The sequence below is a fragment of the Archocentrus centrarchus genome, chromosome 11 (genome assembly GCF_007364275.1).
Source record: "Archocentrus centrarchus isolate MPI-CPG fArcCen1 chromosome 11, fArcCen1, whole genome shotgun sequence".
Lineage (NCBI taxonomy): Eukaryota > Metazoa > Chordata > Actinopteri > Cichliformes > Cichlidae > Archocentrus > Archocentrus centrarchus.
In genome coordinates, this window is record NC_044356.1 from 12,637,080 (window position 1) to 12,654,775 (window position 17,696).

At 40.4% G+C, this 17,696-nt stretch overlaps 1 protein-coding gene across 1 annotated transcript in view; it reads right to left on the reverse strand.

Moving 5' to 3' along the window:
* Nucleotides 1–17,696, reverse strand: part of rbms3 (RNA binding motif, single stranded interacting protein) — a 211,351-nt gene that overhangs the window by 131,162 nt on the left and 62,493 nt on the right. The window contains exon 4 of the mRNA XM_030741526.1: nucleotides 13,566–13,657. Within this exon, the coding sequence (XP_030597386.1) occupies nucleotides 13,566–13,657 (92 nt within the window). The remainder of the gene's footprint in view (nucleotides 1–13,565; nucleotides 13,658–17,696) is intronic.

Consider the following 17,696-nt stretch of genomic DNA (forward strand, 5'->3'; position numbering starts at 1 on the left):
ATGAGTGTTTGATATATTGATGTGAAACAGTATTATCACCTCATCTTGCAAGGGAACGTCCACGCACAAGGACTCATGGGAGCAGAGCCAGAGAGATGAAAAGGATGAAAAAAAGGACCCATTACTCTGGTTTTTCTTTTCCTCATTAGGCAGAATGAGCGACTGTGTTGGTGTCAGAGAGCTGGTTCATCAACTCCAGCCCTGATCTGCCCTGCCTGGACCCACGGCTCCCTTCTACTACAAACCTCTCACATATGATTGAAGCCAGTGGAAATGGAAACAGTCAGTGTCATTTAACATCGCATACGCGTAGAATTCATTAAAGAGGGACACAGAGAGGGAAGCAGTGAGCAAGATGAGGCGTTATGGAGAAAGGGAAGGATAAAAGAGATGAGTCTTAATAAAGAAAGTTGAGGATGATGGTTTGAGGACAGCTGGATAAGGAAGAGAAGAAGGTGCATCCAGTGTTATTCTTTTTAAAGTGAAAAGAGGCAGGAAGGGAAATCAAAGCCATATCAGTCTCTAGAAACTAAACTGATCACCTAATCTTTGCTGGGAAACCTATAGATATGGTGCCATGAATATATTAGAACTATTCCTTTGTAACAAATACGACATCTTGCACATATAAGCATGTGCTACTTGTCTCTCTTTAATTGACCTGCAGCTATTCCTGGCAAAACTGTTTCAGAGTTAGCGCTGATGCAGACTCTAATCTGACTGACTGTGTTTTAGCCCCAAAACTACTATTTAATATGACTTATGCAGAGTGACACTCAGTGCGATTGGAATGTGAACTCGCGCAAGCATGCAGCTGGATTTAAGCAGTTAAAGTTGGCATACAGACTTGTGCAGCTACAGTGGTCATTAATCAAATGCCATTTTCTGGTAAATTAAAGATGAATTTAAGGTGCTGGGTTTTAATATAGTCGCTCTTTATGTTTGAGTAAGTAGCAACAGCTTCATGTGATCTCAAAGAGCTACGTATATAGTGCAGGAAAACGTACAGTTCAGCCCTATAAATACATTTACAGTATTCCATACTAATTTTCATAATGGTATACAGCTGTGACACTTTATATACAACACTAATAAAGACAAGATCTGTATAATTTAGTAAATTCTCCACTGGTTTGTTTGACAGCTTATAATTGTTTTTCTTCTTAATTCTGTTAGAACTCTAAAAAACAAGCACAGAACAGACAATTCTTTCTTATTCAATCATAATCAGAGGATATCTGAAACATAAAATTCAATAGAAGAAACCTGCTCTCTGCCATTTGTTTTACCATTAACACTGCATCTGTTTCCAAAGCCAAAGACTGAGGAGGACAGTGTGGTTGCTGGTGTTGAAGAGAGGCAACACTGCAAAAACAGTGGTAGGACCGGATGGAGGAATGGAGGGACTACAGAGGTGCTTGTATATAGGGAGAACTGGGGGTGGCTGGCATTGAGGAATCTAATCCCTGAGTTAATTGGTATGACTGATGAAGACAAATTGAAATAGGTCAGCTGAATCAGGGGAGAAACGAAGGGTGGAAGAGAGGCCAGAGCGTCTACATTTACATACACAAAATATACTCTACATTTATTCCAAAAAGACAATATTCCTGTGAAGCTGTGTACACAGTTAATGACTTTCAATATCCCACTAATATTACCATGTACACACAGCTGTGCATATTCCATAAGTGACAGCCTTGTTTGCCCTCACTGATGGGAACCTCACTCTTTACTTCCTCAGACCCATCTTATGAAAAGTATATATCCAAAAGCCTGTTTATAACCAAATATTGAGCAATGTTTAACAATGCACCTTCCAGCTAGAAATACAAGCTTTTCTTTTGCGCCATGCATGCAGCACTACCCTAACCTGGGGCGACTGTGGCTCAGGAGGTAGCACGGGTCAAACTACCAATTGGAAGCTGAAGTATCCATATCAAATTGGAAACATCAATAGGTGAACATTGTTATCTTAGTAGAATATAAGTGTGCATGTAAACTTTGTGGAAAGAAGCACAAAGTTATAAAGTAAAGTGAACAGATTGTGAAGCATGTTTAGAAGTTATTTAGTTAAATCCCATTTAAGCCCATGTCTGTGGGAAATGAGTTAAAGAATGCACCAAACATTCCTGGTGAAAGCTTTGCTTAAAATTGAAGCTGCACCATTGATTTTCCAATACTCACCACTATTCACAGGTTATCTTCTCAGGGCCAGCTGCGTAAATGAATGCAAAGCGTTTCACCTGGTCTATGTGTCAGTGTTGAGCGTGGAAGCCCAGGTCTTTGAACGCTGTCTCTGTGGGCCCACTAATTGAGCCAGATCAATTCACAGAGACACCGAGCAGGTTGGCACAGTTGCCACATCAAAGAGATTCTAATAACTGCACACTGTGGCCATTACCAGACCTGAAAAAGCCATATTTATGTTTGCTTCAAAGGAAGCATGGCAACATTGAACATACTGAGAATGCAAGCCTTTACTATTCTTTATTAAGACTACAATTTATACACAAGGCCATTTTGAAGCAATATGGGAACAGAGCAGGAGTTATTTATACACACATAAATGCAACCACTGAAAATTGTACTTTAATTAGACCCATTTTTGTAGCGAGAGTGGAAACCAATAAAAAGAAAAAAAAGTATATAAACAGCCTAATGACAGACTGATACTTTTAAGAAAAAAAAGGCAATAATTCTCAAATGATTCTTCAATATTGGTGCCATCTTTCATGTAGCAGCAGGCACATACTACTCTCTATTGGTGCTGGAACGTTAGTGTTTTTCCCCTTAGTATACACCAGCTCCAGACCTGCAAATCCAGCACATATTTTTGCGTACTGGGTGTATGCACCTAGCACGAAGCAGAATGTAGGGCAAACTAACAATACAGAGTGGAAGCAAAACAATATGCTTCAAGAAGTTCCCGATACATTTCGATGCATAAATTATGAAATCATTGTGTTTTCATATAAATGAAAACAAGATTTTTTGTACATTAACAATTCATACGTACATTATTTGTATTCCAATAGGTTATCCAATGAAATTGCAGCAGAGGGGGCATCCAAAGTCTGCAGGCAACCAGAGTAATATCACAGGCTATCAAGCCGACAAAGACTCTGAGACATGAGGAAATCTGGTGAGCCCTGAAGATCTCAGTCTTTCCATTTCACTTTCATTGGCACAGGGGCTGCATTTCAGCATGAATAGGAGTATAAGAACTGGTTTGAGCATCAGGTGAGTAGAGACGAGCCAATGTGAGCATATGAGTATGTGTTTGTAGTACTGCTCGATCTCAGTAGTAGGCGTATACAGCTTTAGCAAGCCCCGAGGGGAACACATGTATCAGTCACTACCTACTCTGCTTAAACCAAGGCTTTGTTACACAGTACTCAAGTGAGCTTCTAACATTATTCATGCTTTCATTTACACAGCTGGCTGCTAGTTCAGCAACATATAAAAGTGGAGTAGGTGGGAGAGGACTCTGCGCAATCAGTCTCTCTATACATCTCTTTCTCATGCACCTCTCTGCCTGGTAAGTGATAAATTTGTAACTTTGTTCATTAGCGCTGGTCTACCTCCTGCTGTATGGAGGTGACATTATGATAGACAGTGCTCACTCTCATCATCCAGCACTTTCCGCAGTTTCTCTCACTTTTTGCCTCTCTCTTAATTCCATTAATGTCATAATCTTTCCTACCTTTTATGCTTTTTTTTTTCTTCTCCGTTTTAGTTGAGCTCTTATTGATTTCTACTTAGTCTCTATTTCTCTTTTTTTTTTTTTTTTTCCTCATGCTCACAGCTCGGCACGTCTCCGCACTGCTCTGCAAAATAATTTACCGCATGCAGTGCTCCTGTGGATGATTGAAGCGTAATTAGACGGCAGAGACAGTGGAAGCCAACAGAGGTGCTTCGGAGCCAGTGCTTGTCAGATGGTCCGTCTCACTCTCACTGGCTTTGCCCTTCAAAAGTATCACTTCTGCAGGAAAAAGAGAAGGGGGTGGTGTGCTGATCTACAGCGGTGCTAAAGTCCAAAAAAAAAAGATATATTAGCAAATGATGCATCTCTTTTCTTGTGAAGTATATTATCTCCCTGTACTGCATATTTCAGCAGGTTTCAACATATTTCTTCATTCATGTCATTCTATTTCAACGCTCAAAATCATCATGGGAAAATATTTGTCTGTCAGGCGTTTTCCAAAATCAGCAGAAATACAAAACATTTTAGAACTTCATTCTTTTAAAGTGGACATATGACAATTTCTACAGTTTTTATTTTATGCAGTGCATGATTAAGAGCTAAAAAAAAAAAACTTTTCAATCTCATGCCGCCAGCCCCTAAGCTAAGCCTCTGCTTGATTCAGATATTAGCTTTGGCCTCTTTAAGGCCCTTGTAAAGGCAAACTCTCTCCTGATTGGCTGGTATTGTGGAAGCCTGCCAAGGGGCAGCACCTCATCTACTACTCCCTCCTTAGTATTATAACATACAATGAGTACCAAAAAAATGTAACAACAAGCCTAATAAGACACTTAAATCACCCTCACCCAGCTGAACACGGAAATTTTAAAGAAGCTAACAAAGGCAAAGTGGCTAAAACTAAAGCTATCCAGAGCTCAGAACCAGCCACAAGCCAGCAGCCTCGGTATGAGCAAAAGATCAAAGCAGTTAGGAGGAAAATTGTGGAGACGAGTGAAACAGAGAAAAGGGTGGATGTCCTGTTATCTGGTGAAATCTGTTGCACCTTCTTTTTTGCTTAGTAAGGTTAAATATGTCAGCAGGTGGCTGTACAGCAACTCATCTTCAGTTAATTATTTTACTTCTTTCCAGTAACAGAGCACTTTATTTTCAGTTGATTCACTGAGAGAAGATCCTGTAATTTACTGCAATTTAGGTGAAAAAAGTTTAATAACTTGTTTCATTATGAAAATAAAATTTTGCATTGGACAAAAACAGATGTTTGTTAGTATATTCCTGTCAGTGAGAGCTCTCAGAAAGAAAATTGGAATCAAAAATCTACATCAGCAGGTCACACAAGAAAATTGCAACTGGTGCATCTCTAATCAGGACTCACCACTGTAATCACTAAAATGTTATTCTGCTGTTGCCAAAAAATTGGGTGAAACATCCCTTTATCGTTGGTTATTTCTGTGCTATCAGACTCTAGTTTGACCTTGTGGATCTGTTGTGCTTTATAAAATAAAACGTAACTGATGAGCCGATAGCTGTGGGGGGAAAAAAATGGTGGAAACTGACAATTTAAAGTCAAGTGAAGCCTCAGGTTTGTCTCACAAGGATTTTTTTTTTTTTTTTTTTTTTTACATACTGCATGTTTAACTTATTTGAAACTTTTACCTTTTTAATGTGGACATCTGACAATGTAACATTATAAACATTGTACAGTTTGACCAATTCCAATTCAGGATACCCAGGGAAAGATAAAAAAATGGCAAACATTATGGGGGATCAGCACAATACTGAGGTGTTCACGTCATACTTTGAGGGAGATGAAAGTTGGCAAGAAAAGAAAGGGACATTTACATGAAAATCAGTACTAAAACTACAGGTTATGGTTATGTCCATGCTCTACTTAGGTGCTGACAAGCATCCTTCAGATGCATAAAATCTGAAGCAAAACAGGCAAAAACTGTGCAAGGAAATGAGCTGCTGTGAGTGACTATAATCATAAGGATGTCTCAGTTGATGGCAGCATCAGATGGAAAGTGCGGATCACTACGCTGATACCATATGTTTTGTGAACAAACACTGAGGTAGATGTCAGAGGGGAAATGGCATTGCACTCGAGGTGGCAGACAGCAAGGCAAACGATGGTGCTGAGTGAGCACCTGTATATCCAAAGTCTTTGCAGTTATCCTTCTGTATACTCAATGCACTGTATTCCAATTACATTTTCTCCAGATTTTACCCATAAATACTTTTTTTTTTTCAGGGGTTGGGGGGTTAAGGCTGGCCTCACTAGGCTAGCTGTTGTAAATACTCAACTGTGAAAGCACTGTCAAGTCCCTTTGATTGTCACACAGAGGTCACTCTTATGTTGAGCTGAATGGTGGCGTCCTGGGTGCCAGCGGAGCAGACACATCAGAGAAGTCACCTTTAAAGGATAATAAGAAGACTGCTGACCGACTGCAGACCACCCATAGGGGGATCCGTGCATTTCGCATGACTATAAATGTGATATTGACAGAAAATCTTTCCCAGGAGAGAGAACAAAAAAGACAGCAGAGGAGACAGAGCAAGCGAAAGGGAGTGAAAGCAAAAATACATGAGAGAGAGAGCGAGCAGTAGGACTGAACACTTCGGTTCGCTTCACACCGTTAAACCATCTGAAGCATCCGCTAGTGACTACTGGTTGATGGGCCGGTGTGTGCACTGTGTTATCATAAACATTTGGGATTCACTTCATGGAGGCACTTTAATGATGCTTTTAGCATAATTTCCCCTCTGTAATGTGAAGGGCAAGCAGCGCCTTTCTGTCTGCCTGCAGCTTCTGCGAACCTTATAAATATTGGCTATTTAAACAAGGGTAAGGATGGAGGCACTATTCGCAAAGTCTTCATCCCCATTATTTAAAACAGGGCATCTCTGATATCAACACCATTTGTTAGTTTGACACTTCTGACACTACGTATACGATTCCAAAGTAATGCATCCATACTTATTTGTATACTTATTTCTAATAAGATCCAAAGTTCATATAAGTAATAACTATGGAAAGCTGGGTGAGTATTGTTAGACTCCATATGGTGTAGAGTTGTTTTTTCTAATTCTAGGTTGTCCATACCAAGAGGGAAGAGTAAAAAAAAAGAACAACAACAGAAAATACAAAAAGGACAGCTTTGTTTTCATCCGGGCTGTTATCAGCAGAAGCCGACTGGAGCGAGAATAGGGAGGGATGATTTCCATAAAGACTGGCTGTTGTCTGAAAGCAAGCAGCTGTCAGGCGGAATTACCTCTCCGACACAGACACCACAATCGAGGGTGCCCTTCCCATAATTCAGTCTGATTGGCTCAAGGGGAAAATGGCAGCCTGTGGAGAGTGAGGCGAGCGGCTGGTTGACAGGTTTGCATCTGCGAAGCTAGACGCGGCGTTTACCTGTTATCATTCTGTCTGCTCGACGTGTCAGTTTTCTCGGTTCAGAAAGCTACCTGAACAAAGTGGCACAGAGAATAGTCTGTGGTGCCAGGAGGCAAGTGTGTGCCTACACCCCGTTTTACACACATGCATTTCACACATATACAAACACACCTACCCTAGTGAATCCTTCTAAGGTTTCTTGTAAATGACTGTTAGTACACTATGTTAAGATTTACCAGATTTTGCTCTTTTTTTAATACGCTGCTCAAAAAAAAATTAAAGGAACAATTTTCAATCAGAGTCTAGCATCAAGTCAATTAAACATCTGGGATATTGATCTGGTCAATTAAGTAGCAGAGAGCGTTTTTAACCAGTTTCAGCTGCTTTGGAGTTAATAAAATTAACAATGGGTGCAGTAGAGTCAAACCCCAACACAGGAATGGTTTTACAGGTGGAGACCACTGACGTTTTTCCATTCCTCATCTTTCTTCACTACTTTTGCATTTGGCTAGAGTCAATGTCACTACTGTTAGCATGAGGCAATACCTGGACCTACAGAGGTTTTACAGGTAGTCCAACTCCTCCAGGATGGCACAGCTCCTAAACCCATCACGACCAGTATCTACTTCTTTGTGCAAGGAGGAACAGGATGAGCACTGCCAGAGCCCTACAAAATGACCTCAAACAGCCCACCGGTGTGAATGTCCCTGACCAAACAATCAGAAACAGACTTCATGAGGGCGGCCTGAGGGCCTGACATCCTGGGTTCCTCCTGGTGTATGACAACACCCATCTCGATGTGGTGAGAGTATGCAGGCACTTCCTGGAGGATTAAGGACTCACACACTCACACTCGCCTGACCTAGCTTGCACCTAGTGGTGTGCAATATATATCGTCTACGATAATATCTTAATTGTCGTGTTAACGATGTGTGAGCTGATGTTATCGAGTATGTTACTGACTCGGGATAAAACGCCTCGACTCCACGCGTTCACTACTTCACGCTTTAGTATAGGCTCCAGCGCGTGGGCATCGAGAGTGCCCATATACTGTGTGCTAGCATAGCTGCCTAAACAACACACCTAAAACTGGAAATGAGTGAACACACTGCACCGGGGGAAAGAAATTCAGACATCACCAGTTTCGCAGTCTACCGCCTTAAATTTAATTCCTAGGCGATGATCATCTTCATTCACGTGGAGGTGGTTTGGATTTGAAAAGACAGACCTTGCTCAAAAGACGGCAGTTTGCAGACTTTGTAAGAAAGCGGTTGCCGCTGAAGATAGCTCGACAACTAACCTGTTCCATCATCTCCGAACAAACCACCGCACAGAGTATGAGGAATATGAAAAATTTCGGGAGCCCGCTGTCAAATGGTAAATGGACTAGTTCTTATATAGCGCTTTTCTACTCAGTATGAGCACTCAAGTCAAAGTCAAGTCAAAATTCTTTATTTGTCTCCCTTGGGAGAAATTTATATTGGTTTAAAAAGAAGAAGAAGAGGGTACCCCTGCACAACAGAACAAAACCAACCACTCAATCTCATAAATAAAAAAAAAAAAAAAAAAAATTTAGGTTTGTCCAAGACAAACCTAAATCAGCTAAGGTGTCTGGCAAAACACACACTCACTCATACAAATTTTAGCTCCCCGTGACCTGGACAAGTGGGATAAAGAGGAAGATGATGGATATTAATATTCTTAAGTCTTATATTTTACTAGCTTGCAGTTCTTTTATGAACACATTTTTAAATAATGCAAAATATCGTTTATTATCATTATCGACAAAATTACTGAAAATATCGAGATATCATTTTTTGTCAGTAGCGCACAAACCTACTTGCACCTCAAATTGTCCAGGAGCTCAGTGATGGCCTGGTCCATACTCTGGGACAAGATCCCCCAGGACACCATCCATCATCTCATTAGAAGCGTGTGCCCTGATGTTGTCAGGCATGCATACAAGCACATGGGGGGGCTGAGTACTGAGTACCATTTTGAGTTGCTACAATGAAATTTCTACAAAATGGACGAAACTGCTGCATCATTTTTTCACTTTGATTTTCAGGGTGTCTTTGAATTCAGCCCTCGGTAGGTTGATAATTTTAATTTCCATCAAACAATGTGGATTCCTTTTGTTCCTAACACATTACCAAGTCCATACCAGCATAAATAACCAGCATGATTTTTGTCCTACTGAGACCTGATGTGTTTTCAAAGAGTTTCCTTAATTTTTTTGAGCAGTGTACATGGATTGTACACTGTAATTTATATAAAGGCACTCTGTGTATATAACTGTTTTAAAGGTACAGTCAGTAATTTCTTGAGGTTATTTAATATAAAAAAAGGATATTGTTCTCATAAATATACATATACAGATCAGTGTGTTATTACATCTTTCAAAAAAATGATGCATTCTCAAAAATGTATATTTAAATGAATTAAAAATCCATAAAAGCGGGCACCGGTTTGTGGAAGCCGCCATGTTGCCGCACCATATTTGAACACAGTGGCCGAGAAGGATGGAGGAGAAGAAAAGTCGTAGGCGTTTGTGTGCCGTGGAGGGATATTTAAATTCCTGCCTGCAACTTCAGACCCAAGACATGAATGATCATAACTATGCTTTATCATCAGAGAAGGGGTCTCCTTTCCCAAAGAAGCAAAAACCCAAAGGAAAGAGACAACGCCACCGACATCTTAATAAAACGTCACCCTTTTCCTCCTCACCTCAAGCCTCGTCTCCTGAGCTGAAGTCGGGGCTCTAACACACGAAAATGTGCATAATTTATTCTCAATATGGTTACCATTATTTATTGTCAGCAGCTGACAATCGCGGGCTAAACAACAACAATTTTATTATTAGCAGCCTGTTGCAAAAAAAAAAAAACCTTAATTTGTTCCCATTTCTTTAGTTAAACCTATGAAAAATGCCAAAGATAACATAAAATAGCATAAAATAATATTTTTTACACAAACAAGGTGATTCCCAAAGAGCTCTCTCAGTATGGTGTGCAGTGTGTTCATAAAAAAAAAAATGAGGAAACTGGACAAAGTGAAGACTAAAGAAAAAAGTAGTAGGCCTAAAAAAAAAAAGAAAAAAAAAACTCTACCACAGATAAACAGTATCTGAAAGTCATGCACTTAAGAAATAGGGGGGAAAAAATCCAGCAAAGACCTGAAACACCTACTGCACTTTCAGATGTGAAGATCTATACCACTCTCATGCCATTATTCACAGAGTGTAGCGAGAACAGAGAGGCTTGACTAGCTAGAATGCAAAAGGCTGGAGTGCTTGTCTTCCAAATTTAGAAACACACTCAATTTATCAACCTTATGGAGCCAGGCTAGCTGTTTCTACTACTTGTCTACTACATGGCTAGTCTTTAAGCTAAGCCAGGCTAATCACCTCCTGAGTCTAACTTCATATACACACAAACAATAGAGCTATATCAATACTATCATGCAACTCCTTGTATACAAAGATAAGGTGGTAAGGCAATACGGTGAAATGTAAGTTTCCCCAAATTACTTTTTTTTGTTGTAACATGAAGCATTCCAACTCAAAGTTAAAAGTCACTCATAATCATATAAATGAATCTATTTGTCCACATGGAAGACAATTTTATAAAACTATACACATAATAATGTGTATCTCAGTGCAGTGCATATTTAGCGCAGACAAACACACACATAACCATACAGTATATGTAGGCACACACACTGTCAAGTTCTTGCACTCACCTGCACGCATGCGCGCATGCACACACACACACACACACACACACACACACACACACACACACACACACACACACACACACACACACACACACACAGCACACCTATGCTAAGTGCTCTTATCTGTGACTTGTGTAGAGGTGAGTGACAGGAAGGGAGGCACAGGGGGGAACTGTCCTTTAGGTGTCTTAATTATGGCTCCTCTCCTCCCTCTCGCTGTCACCATCCCCAGGGGAGGGCAAAACAAAAGGAAAGTAACGTTTCATCTCTGCTGCCTTGGTATTTCAAATTCCAAGGGGAGTAAGAGGAGAGACACAGCAGGCTGCTACATCGGTGGAAGAAGAGGAAATCAAGTGATGCTTCCCTTTTCCCTCTGTTTCTTGCCTGGTTTGCAGCTGTGTTTAAAATAAGGCACCTTAATAAAAGTGTTTTAATGGCATCAAGGCAGGAATAAAGGCGCAACTTGATTACTGTGACAGTTTTATTTAATGAGCTCAAAGCCTCTGGCTCTGACTTGCGATTCGTTTATTACTTTGTTGTGGAGTGACAAAATGGAGCAGAGGGAGTGAGAGAATGAGGCTGGATGTTCTTATTGTGGAAGTCGTCCGCGGCGTTAGCAATCATCTTTGTGATTTAAACCCCTCCTCCGCGCCGCTCACCTGTATTTTCATCCAGACCCACTGGGGGAATGCTACTCGGCACGACGGAACGGTGGGGAGTAGGGACGGGGGGGTGTGGTGGGTGTCAGAGACACCTTGACAGGTAGGCAGACACAAAGATAACATGCTGTTAATTATTGATGGAGAAAAACAGGGCAACACATGGTGGATGTGAATACAAATGCATTCAAGAATGTGCAAGTATGTGTGTGCAGAAAAAAACAATATGATGAAAGAAAGCGGCATTAAGCAAAAGAAATGATGTGTGTGGGGGGGGGGGGGGTGTAGAAGTGCTGGAGGAGGAGTCAACAGAGTGATGGTGGTGATACCTGGTAAAGACACATTAGAGAGATACGGAGGGAGTCTATAAAAGCAAACTACTACTTAATGTCCCTCACAAGTGTGATAAAAGCATAGAGCTGCAGCAGAGATCGCTGGTCTTACCATTTGTGTGACCAGAACAAGGGAGCACTCAAAAATCAACTGTTATACACAAATGCTAATAGAAAATGATTTTGAGAATTATGGCCACACACATGCAAACAAAGATTTTTATAAAGGTCAGCTCTTTTGTTTTGGGACACAAGAACCCCTCTCATGAAAATATTGACTGAGGAAAGGGGAGCAATGCAAAGAGTGGTCTTAAAATGCAACGGGCAAAGAGCATGGCATCCTATCAGTATTCTGAGAGCTTGCCCTCTTATAAATATTGGAAGAAGGACACTGGTGGGGAAGGGAAACGGGCAAATGGCGCATTTGAGAAATGGCACACCTGAGCACCACACGGAATATCATCTCCTCCTGTCAGATCTCATCCCATTTGATCAAAATAATTGCCACCTTCATCGTTACCATCAATTTTGTCATCTTCACTGGAGCTATTGCCATCCTCCATCTCATCAGGCCTCCTACAGCTTCAAGGGGGGGATTTTTGGATTGGATAAAATGCGTGCCATCTCGTCTGAGAAAAAAAAAATTACTCAAGGTCTACCCTCATATAGTCATCAGCATATTTATTGTTTCAGTGCTGCTGACATTTTCTTCACCTATTTAGATATTCTGACATTAACAAATCTCTGACTGGTACAAGAATAGCCTGGTTTAGTCAAGCAGACTTGTCTGTCATAGATGTCCGGAGAGAGGGCCCTGCTGCGCCTTCTAATACGGTAACTCTCAGTGCAGTCAACAGGGAAATGAAGAAAATTAGAGAACAAAAAACGGGAAAAAAACAGTATGATCACTGCCTGAGGGTTGCCATACACCAAACAATATCTCTGAAGTGCATTTCCTGGTAAAAACAGCTCTTCTGTCAGACAGCCAAATGCGCAACAATAAATATTCAACAACAATGCTACCATAAGATAAAAGATTGTATAGGAAATTGGTGGATGAGATGATACCCTGGCAGTGTGTAGTTTCCTCTAAGCTACACCTCTCCACATGTGCCTATCAACCTGGCTCTATTGTACAACTCACTGGGGCCCTTTTTGTACTACTCAAACAGCTTGTCTCATCTGCTTCCACTTTAGCAGGCTAATAACACTCGACAACATAGCGCAAGCGACTAGTCAACCCTCAGTTAGAGAGGGGCCAGCTCACTAACCGGCAACCGCGAGTGCCATGGAGCACTGTAATGCAGCACATAGGCATACTATCACAAGAAGCCCACATAACCACGGGAAACAAGTGACCCACAATTGCATGTATCACGTATGAGACTCCAGCTTCAGCACCAGTGAGATTAAAAAAAAAAAAAAAGACCTCAATGCACCGCAGTCACTTCCCAGATCTGACAATACTCAAATGCAGTTTGCAGCCCACATTTAAGAATCTTCTTATATGGAAGAGAACAAGTTTAGTCATGAAACAGCAATACTGAGGAAAATTGCTTCTTATAAAAACATGTGTGAGAGCTTTCAGATCCACGAGGACCTATTAAGTGTGTTAAATGTACAATACTAAACACCTGGAAGGAGCCAAATGAGCAAAAAATAAATAAATAAATAAAACCGCTAACGATAATGCACGAGGAGGTGACGATGCTAACTTGTTCTTAAACACTCCTTACCTTGGCCATTTGGGCCTGCACCCCAGTGGCTTTGAGAGATGACACGGCCTTCTGTGCTGCAGCTGGGCTGTCAAAATCCACAAAGCCATATCCTGGAGAGAGAAAGGAGGAGAGGAAGAGAAGGGCAGAAGAGAGGAGAGGAAAAAGAAAAAGACATTAGTTAAGAGAAGAAAAAATATTAAGGCAGATGACTAACAAGGAGAATGACAGGCACTTGGTAATTGTAGCAGTAATAGGTTGGTAACATGACTACAGAGGCTGCCAGTTCTCATATCTAGTGAGCACTACATTGTTTGATAATTAGCGACACTGACGTTCATAGGGGGATGCTATGCATCTTAATTAGTAGCATGGATGAGCGATTTAGTAATAACAAAACCCGGCACCCTGCCCACCTCCACTTCCACACATACGTAGCCCGATGCACTGCATGCACACACTTTGCTGTAAACACACAAATAAAACCACACTGAGTATTGTAGGAATAAGGGGCATCACTGTTTGTTATAGGGTTTTTTTTTGTTTGTTTGTTTAATGACAAGCCATATGCATTAATTTCATTAAGTAGGTTAATTAATGTAATGGTTTTTTATGAAAAGCTTGTGATTTAAAATCAGTGATTAAAGGATATTACACAGGCTACACACTCACGTTCACTCAGAAATGTGTCAATTAATTCTTCAAAACGTCACGTTTCACTTGTTCAGCCTTTTGATTTCTGGAGGCTGTGAAGCTGGCTGGCCCACATCGTGTTCCTCAACACCCGGCATATTAACACAACCCCATTTCACAGCCTCCATAATCCTCTCCCCGGTAACAAATCTCTCAAAGGTTGACAGCATACCAAAGCTGCTGCCATTTCTCTCTCTCTTTCTTCAACTCCATCTCTCTTACATATACATAAAGACACACTATTTCTTACAATCTAGATTTTCTGTTCATCTTCTTACGCTCTTCCTCTGTCCTTTTCCCTCTCTCCAACACACTTTTTGTCTTTCTCTCACATATTTTTCCTGACATTAACAGCCACAAGGCCCCATCTGGAAATTCATCAGCGGAGGAAAGCGGGGCGAATGAAATCTGCGGCTGTGATTTATGAGTTATTGTGATCCCGACGTTCTCCGGTATGTATCGGAGACGGGGGTCACGTCTGTGTTAATTAAAATTTGGTGGTGGATTAAAAGCAGTCAATGGTGCCCTCTGATCCACTGTTTCAGAAGGAAAGTGTAATTAGAAAAGGATAATGGCTGGGAGATGGTGGGGGTGTGGAGGGGGTAGGGTGGGGGACTTGCCATCGCGGTTACCCCATCAACTTACCATCGATCATACAATCACGCATGTTCTTTACTGTAACGCCTTACTTTCTCGCCCTGTGTGCATCTTTACACAGCTTTCCTGCGTATTCGAGGTGTGTGTCTGTGGCAGCGGCGATGACAGGGTAAGGGTTGGGGGTCATTGTCCTCCTGGATGGTGGTGAGGGAGTGTGGAGTGATACGAAAATCATAACCAGTGCTGGAAAAGAAATTGAGCGCGAGGACTGATTAATGGCCAGCTGTTAGAGCGAGGCTGCGTTTAATTTTAGAAATATGAAGAGCCAGAATGAAACGTCCACGGGCAATATTAAGAGAAACCAGTCATTTTCTTAAAAAATAAATGCAATAAAGGACTATTTTTCTAAGCAGCTGCAGTGCACTCAACCATTGTTATATTAGATATTAGTAAACATATAATTTTGAAATTTTAATTTGTATTTAAAGAGAGCCTGACTGAGCTTTAAAAATATATTTAATTGATGGTTCAGTTTAACCAATTAAAGGGAAAAAAAAAATCTTTCTTCCTCGTCTTTGCTGGTATTTACCCATGTGGATATTTGTATTGACCTGAATGAGTGATAACTGGCATATCTGCCACCTCCCAGTTCCAGGAGTTTAAATGATTATTTGCTGTGGTTAAACAGACATTAATGTGTATTTTCAGGCACTGCAAACACCATCAATGCGCCTTGATATGTCTGCACACTGTACAATATAGGCCTATGAAACTATGCTAGTTATAAAAACACAATTCTCTCCAAATGGCTTCTTCTTGGGTGCTACGTAAAAAGCAGTTCCACAATCACAACAATCCAAACAGGCTGCTGCGGATGTTCTGTGGATTTATCACTGTGTATTACATTTGAGCAAGGCCCACTGCCCGTCCTTCTTTCACTGCATGCTGAAAAACATGAATGAAGAAAAAAACAAAAACAGAAACAAAAAGAAAACAATGTAGCCGTCTTTCTGTATGCACCTCACGAAGACCTCATGAAGTGAATTTCTGATGCTGAGTGACATCTGAGTGTCTTATGGAACACATGGGTTATGAAATTAAACTCATTTACTAAGAGTTATTAAGAGTTTTCACTTCTATACATCTCATTCGTGTTTCTCTGTAACTTCCTGAAAAGGCCTGCGGCTTTGAAAATTTTAAGTTCTATTTTCATTACTGTGAGGACCACAAATAAAATTCCACCTGCCGTCTGGTATTGAAGGAGAAACCCTTTTTTTTTTTTTTTTGGTCATTTGGGTGAACTGACGCTTTAAATGTTAGCAGATCCCACTAATTAACACTCTTAAAAATGTATTAAGAGCACATTTAGAGAACTACACATAATGTTATTGAGGTCCTCAGGGCAATGGCTGATTTTCTTTAATAATCAGAACCAGAATATTTCAGTGGTGGATACTTGGAACCCCCAATTACAAATTTAATATTTACCCGACTACCACCTGGAGTGCACTTATCAAACTTGGATGAGGATTTTGGATATTGCTGACCTATATTCAAATCTCTCTAAACTGAGAGGGAAGCGGGAAAGGTGGACCGAAGAAAGGTACCGTAGACCGAGGAAGGCGGTTATTTCAGGTCAGTCAAATACACTCAAAAAGCCCGAATTGACACTCAGCAAGATGCCTGCAGTGAAACATCCAGTTTGCTCTTCCGCTGTGCAGTTATTGTAGCTGATATACGCATAACGACTCTGTAATGTGGAATGTTTGATCTGTAGCCACAGGCTAAAACAGTTAAAGGCTTGTTTTGTTGAAGAGGAGAAAAATAACTGAGGAATGCAGAGATATTTGTGCTTTTATCAGGCAGAATGGTTACAGAGGTTACAGAAAGGCCGAGTCTTTCAGTTTGTGTATACGTATATGATGCTGGAGTACTTAAAACTTTGGAGTTAAGTGAGTCATTCTGGCACATTGTGAGGGTCAAAAAAAATAATTTTTTTTTTTTACATTTCTACAGTACTTATGTAAGGAAATACTAAACAGAATGCTTCATTAGCTACTATATATTTTGAAATACTGAAAAGAATATAGAATTACGTTTGGACAGAAATATATAATTTAGTGCTTCATAATGAATCTTTACAAGGGTAAATGATTTATAGAAGTAGCACTGCAAATTAATGGCAGTACGTCATTATTCTTAGATGACTTTCTTGTTAAGCTGAGACTGGCAGTTAAACAGATGGATGGAAGAAGATGTTTTAAGTTTGCCTTCCCCTCAGAACTGAACACTCATTACCTAGTTTGCTAAGCTTTGCACTAATCCCCGCACAACAAAAAAAGGAACTTATGTTTTTTGGCAGAACAGAAATTTTTAACAAATAATTGCCCAAGTGATATGATTTCTTCATCAAAAATGGAAATTAAGTTTTTTATGTAATTATGATGTGGATTATCCACAGTAACTGGGCATTGTTTTCCCACTGACTTCCACTATATTGTAGAAAAGGGAAACATCTAACTGTACAGATAAATATATAAAGCAACATTGCCAATTAAAATTAAACCATCAGCTTAACTAAATACTATTAGATATGGAAGCAAGCAATAATTTCAATAAACTGATCCTCAAACACTAGGTCTGTATATACTTGTTTGTTTACTCATACAGTATACTTGTACAGTATAAAGTATGTGCGCAATTACTGGGTATGCTGATCCTCAGTGAGTCACTGAACTGAAGAAAAAGTCCATTAAGTTGTGAAAAAGCTGCAGGGTCAAGAAACAATGTTGAGCTCAATTTAAGACATCACATTCCACACACTTAGACAGCACAAACACACACCCACCTACACACAGATGC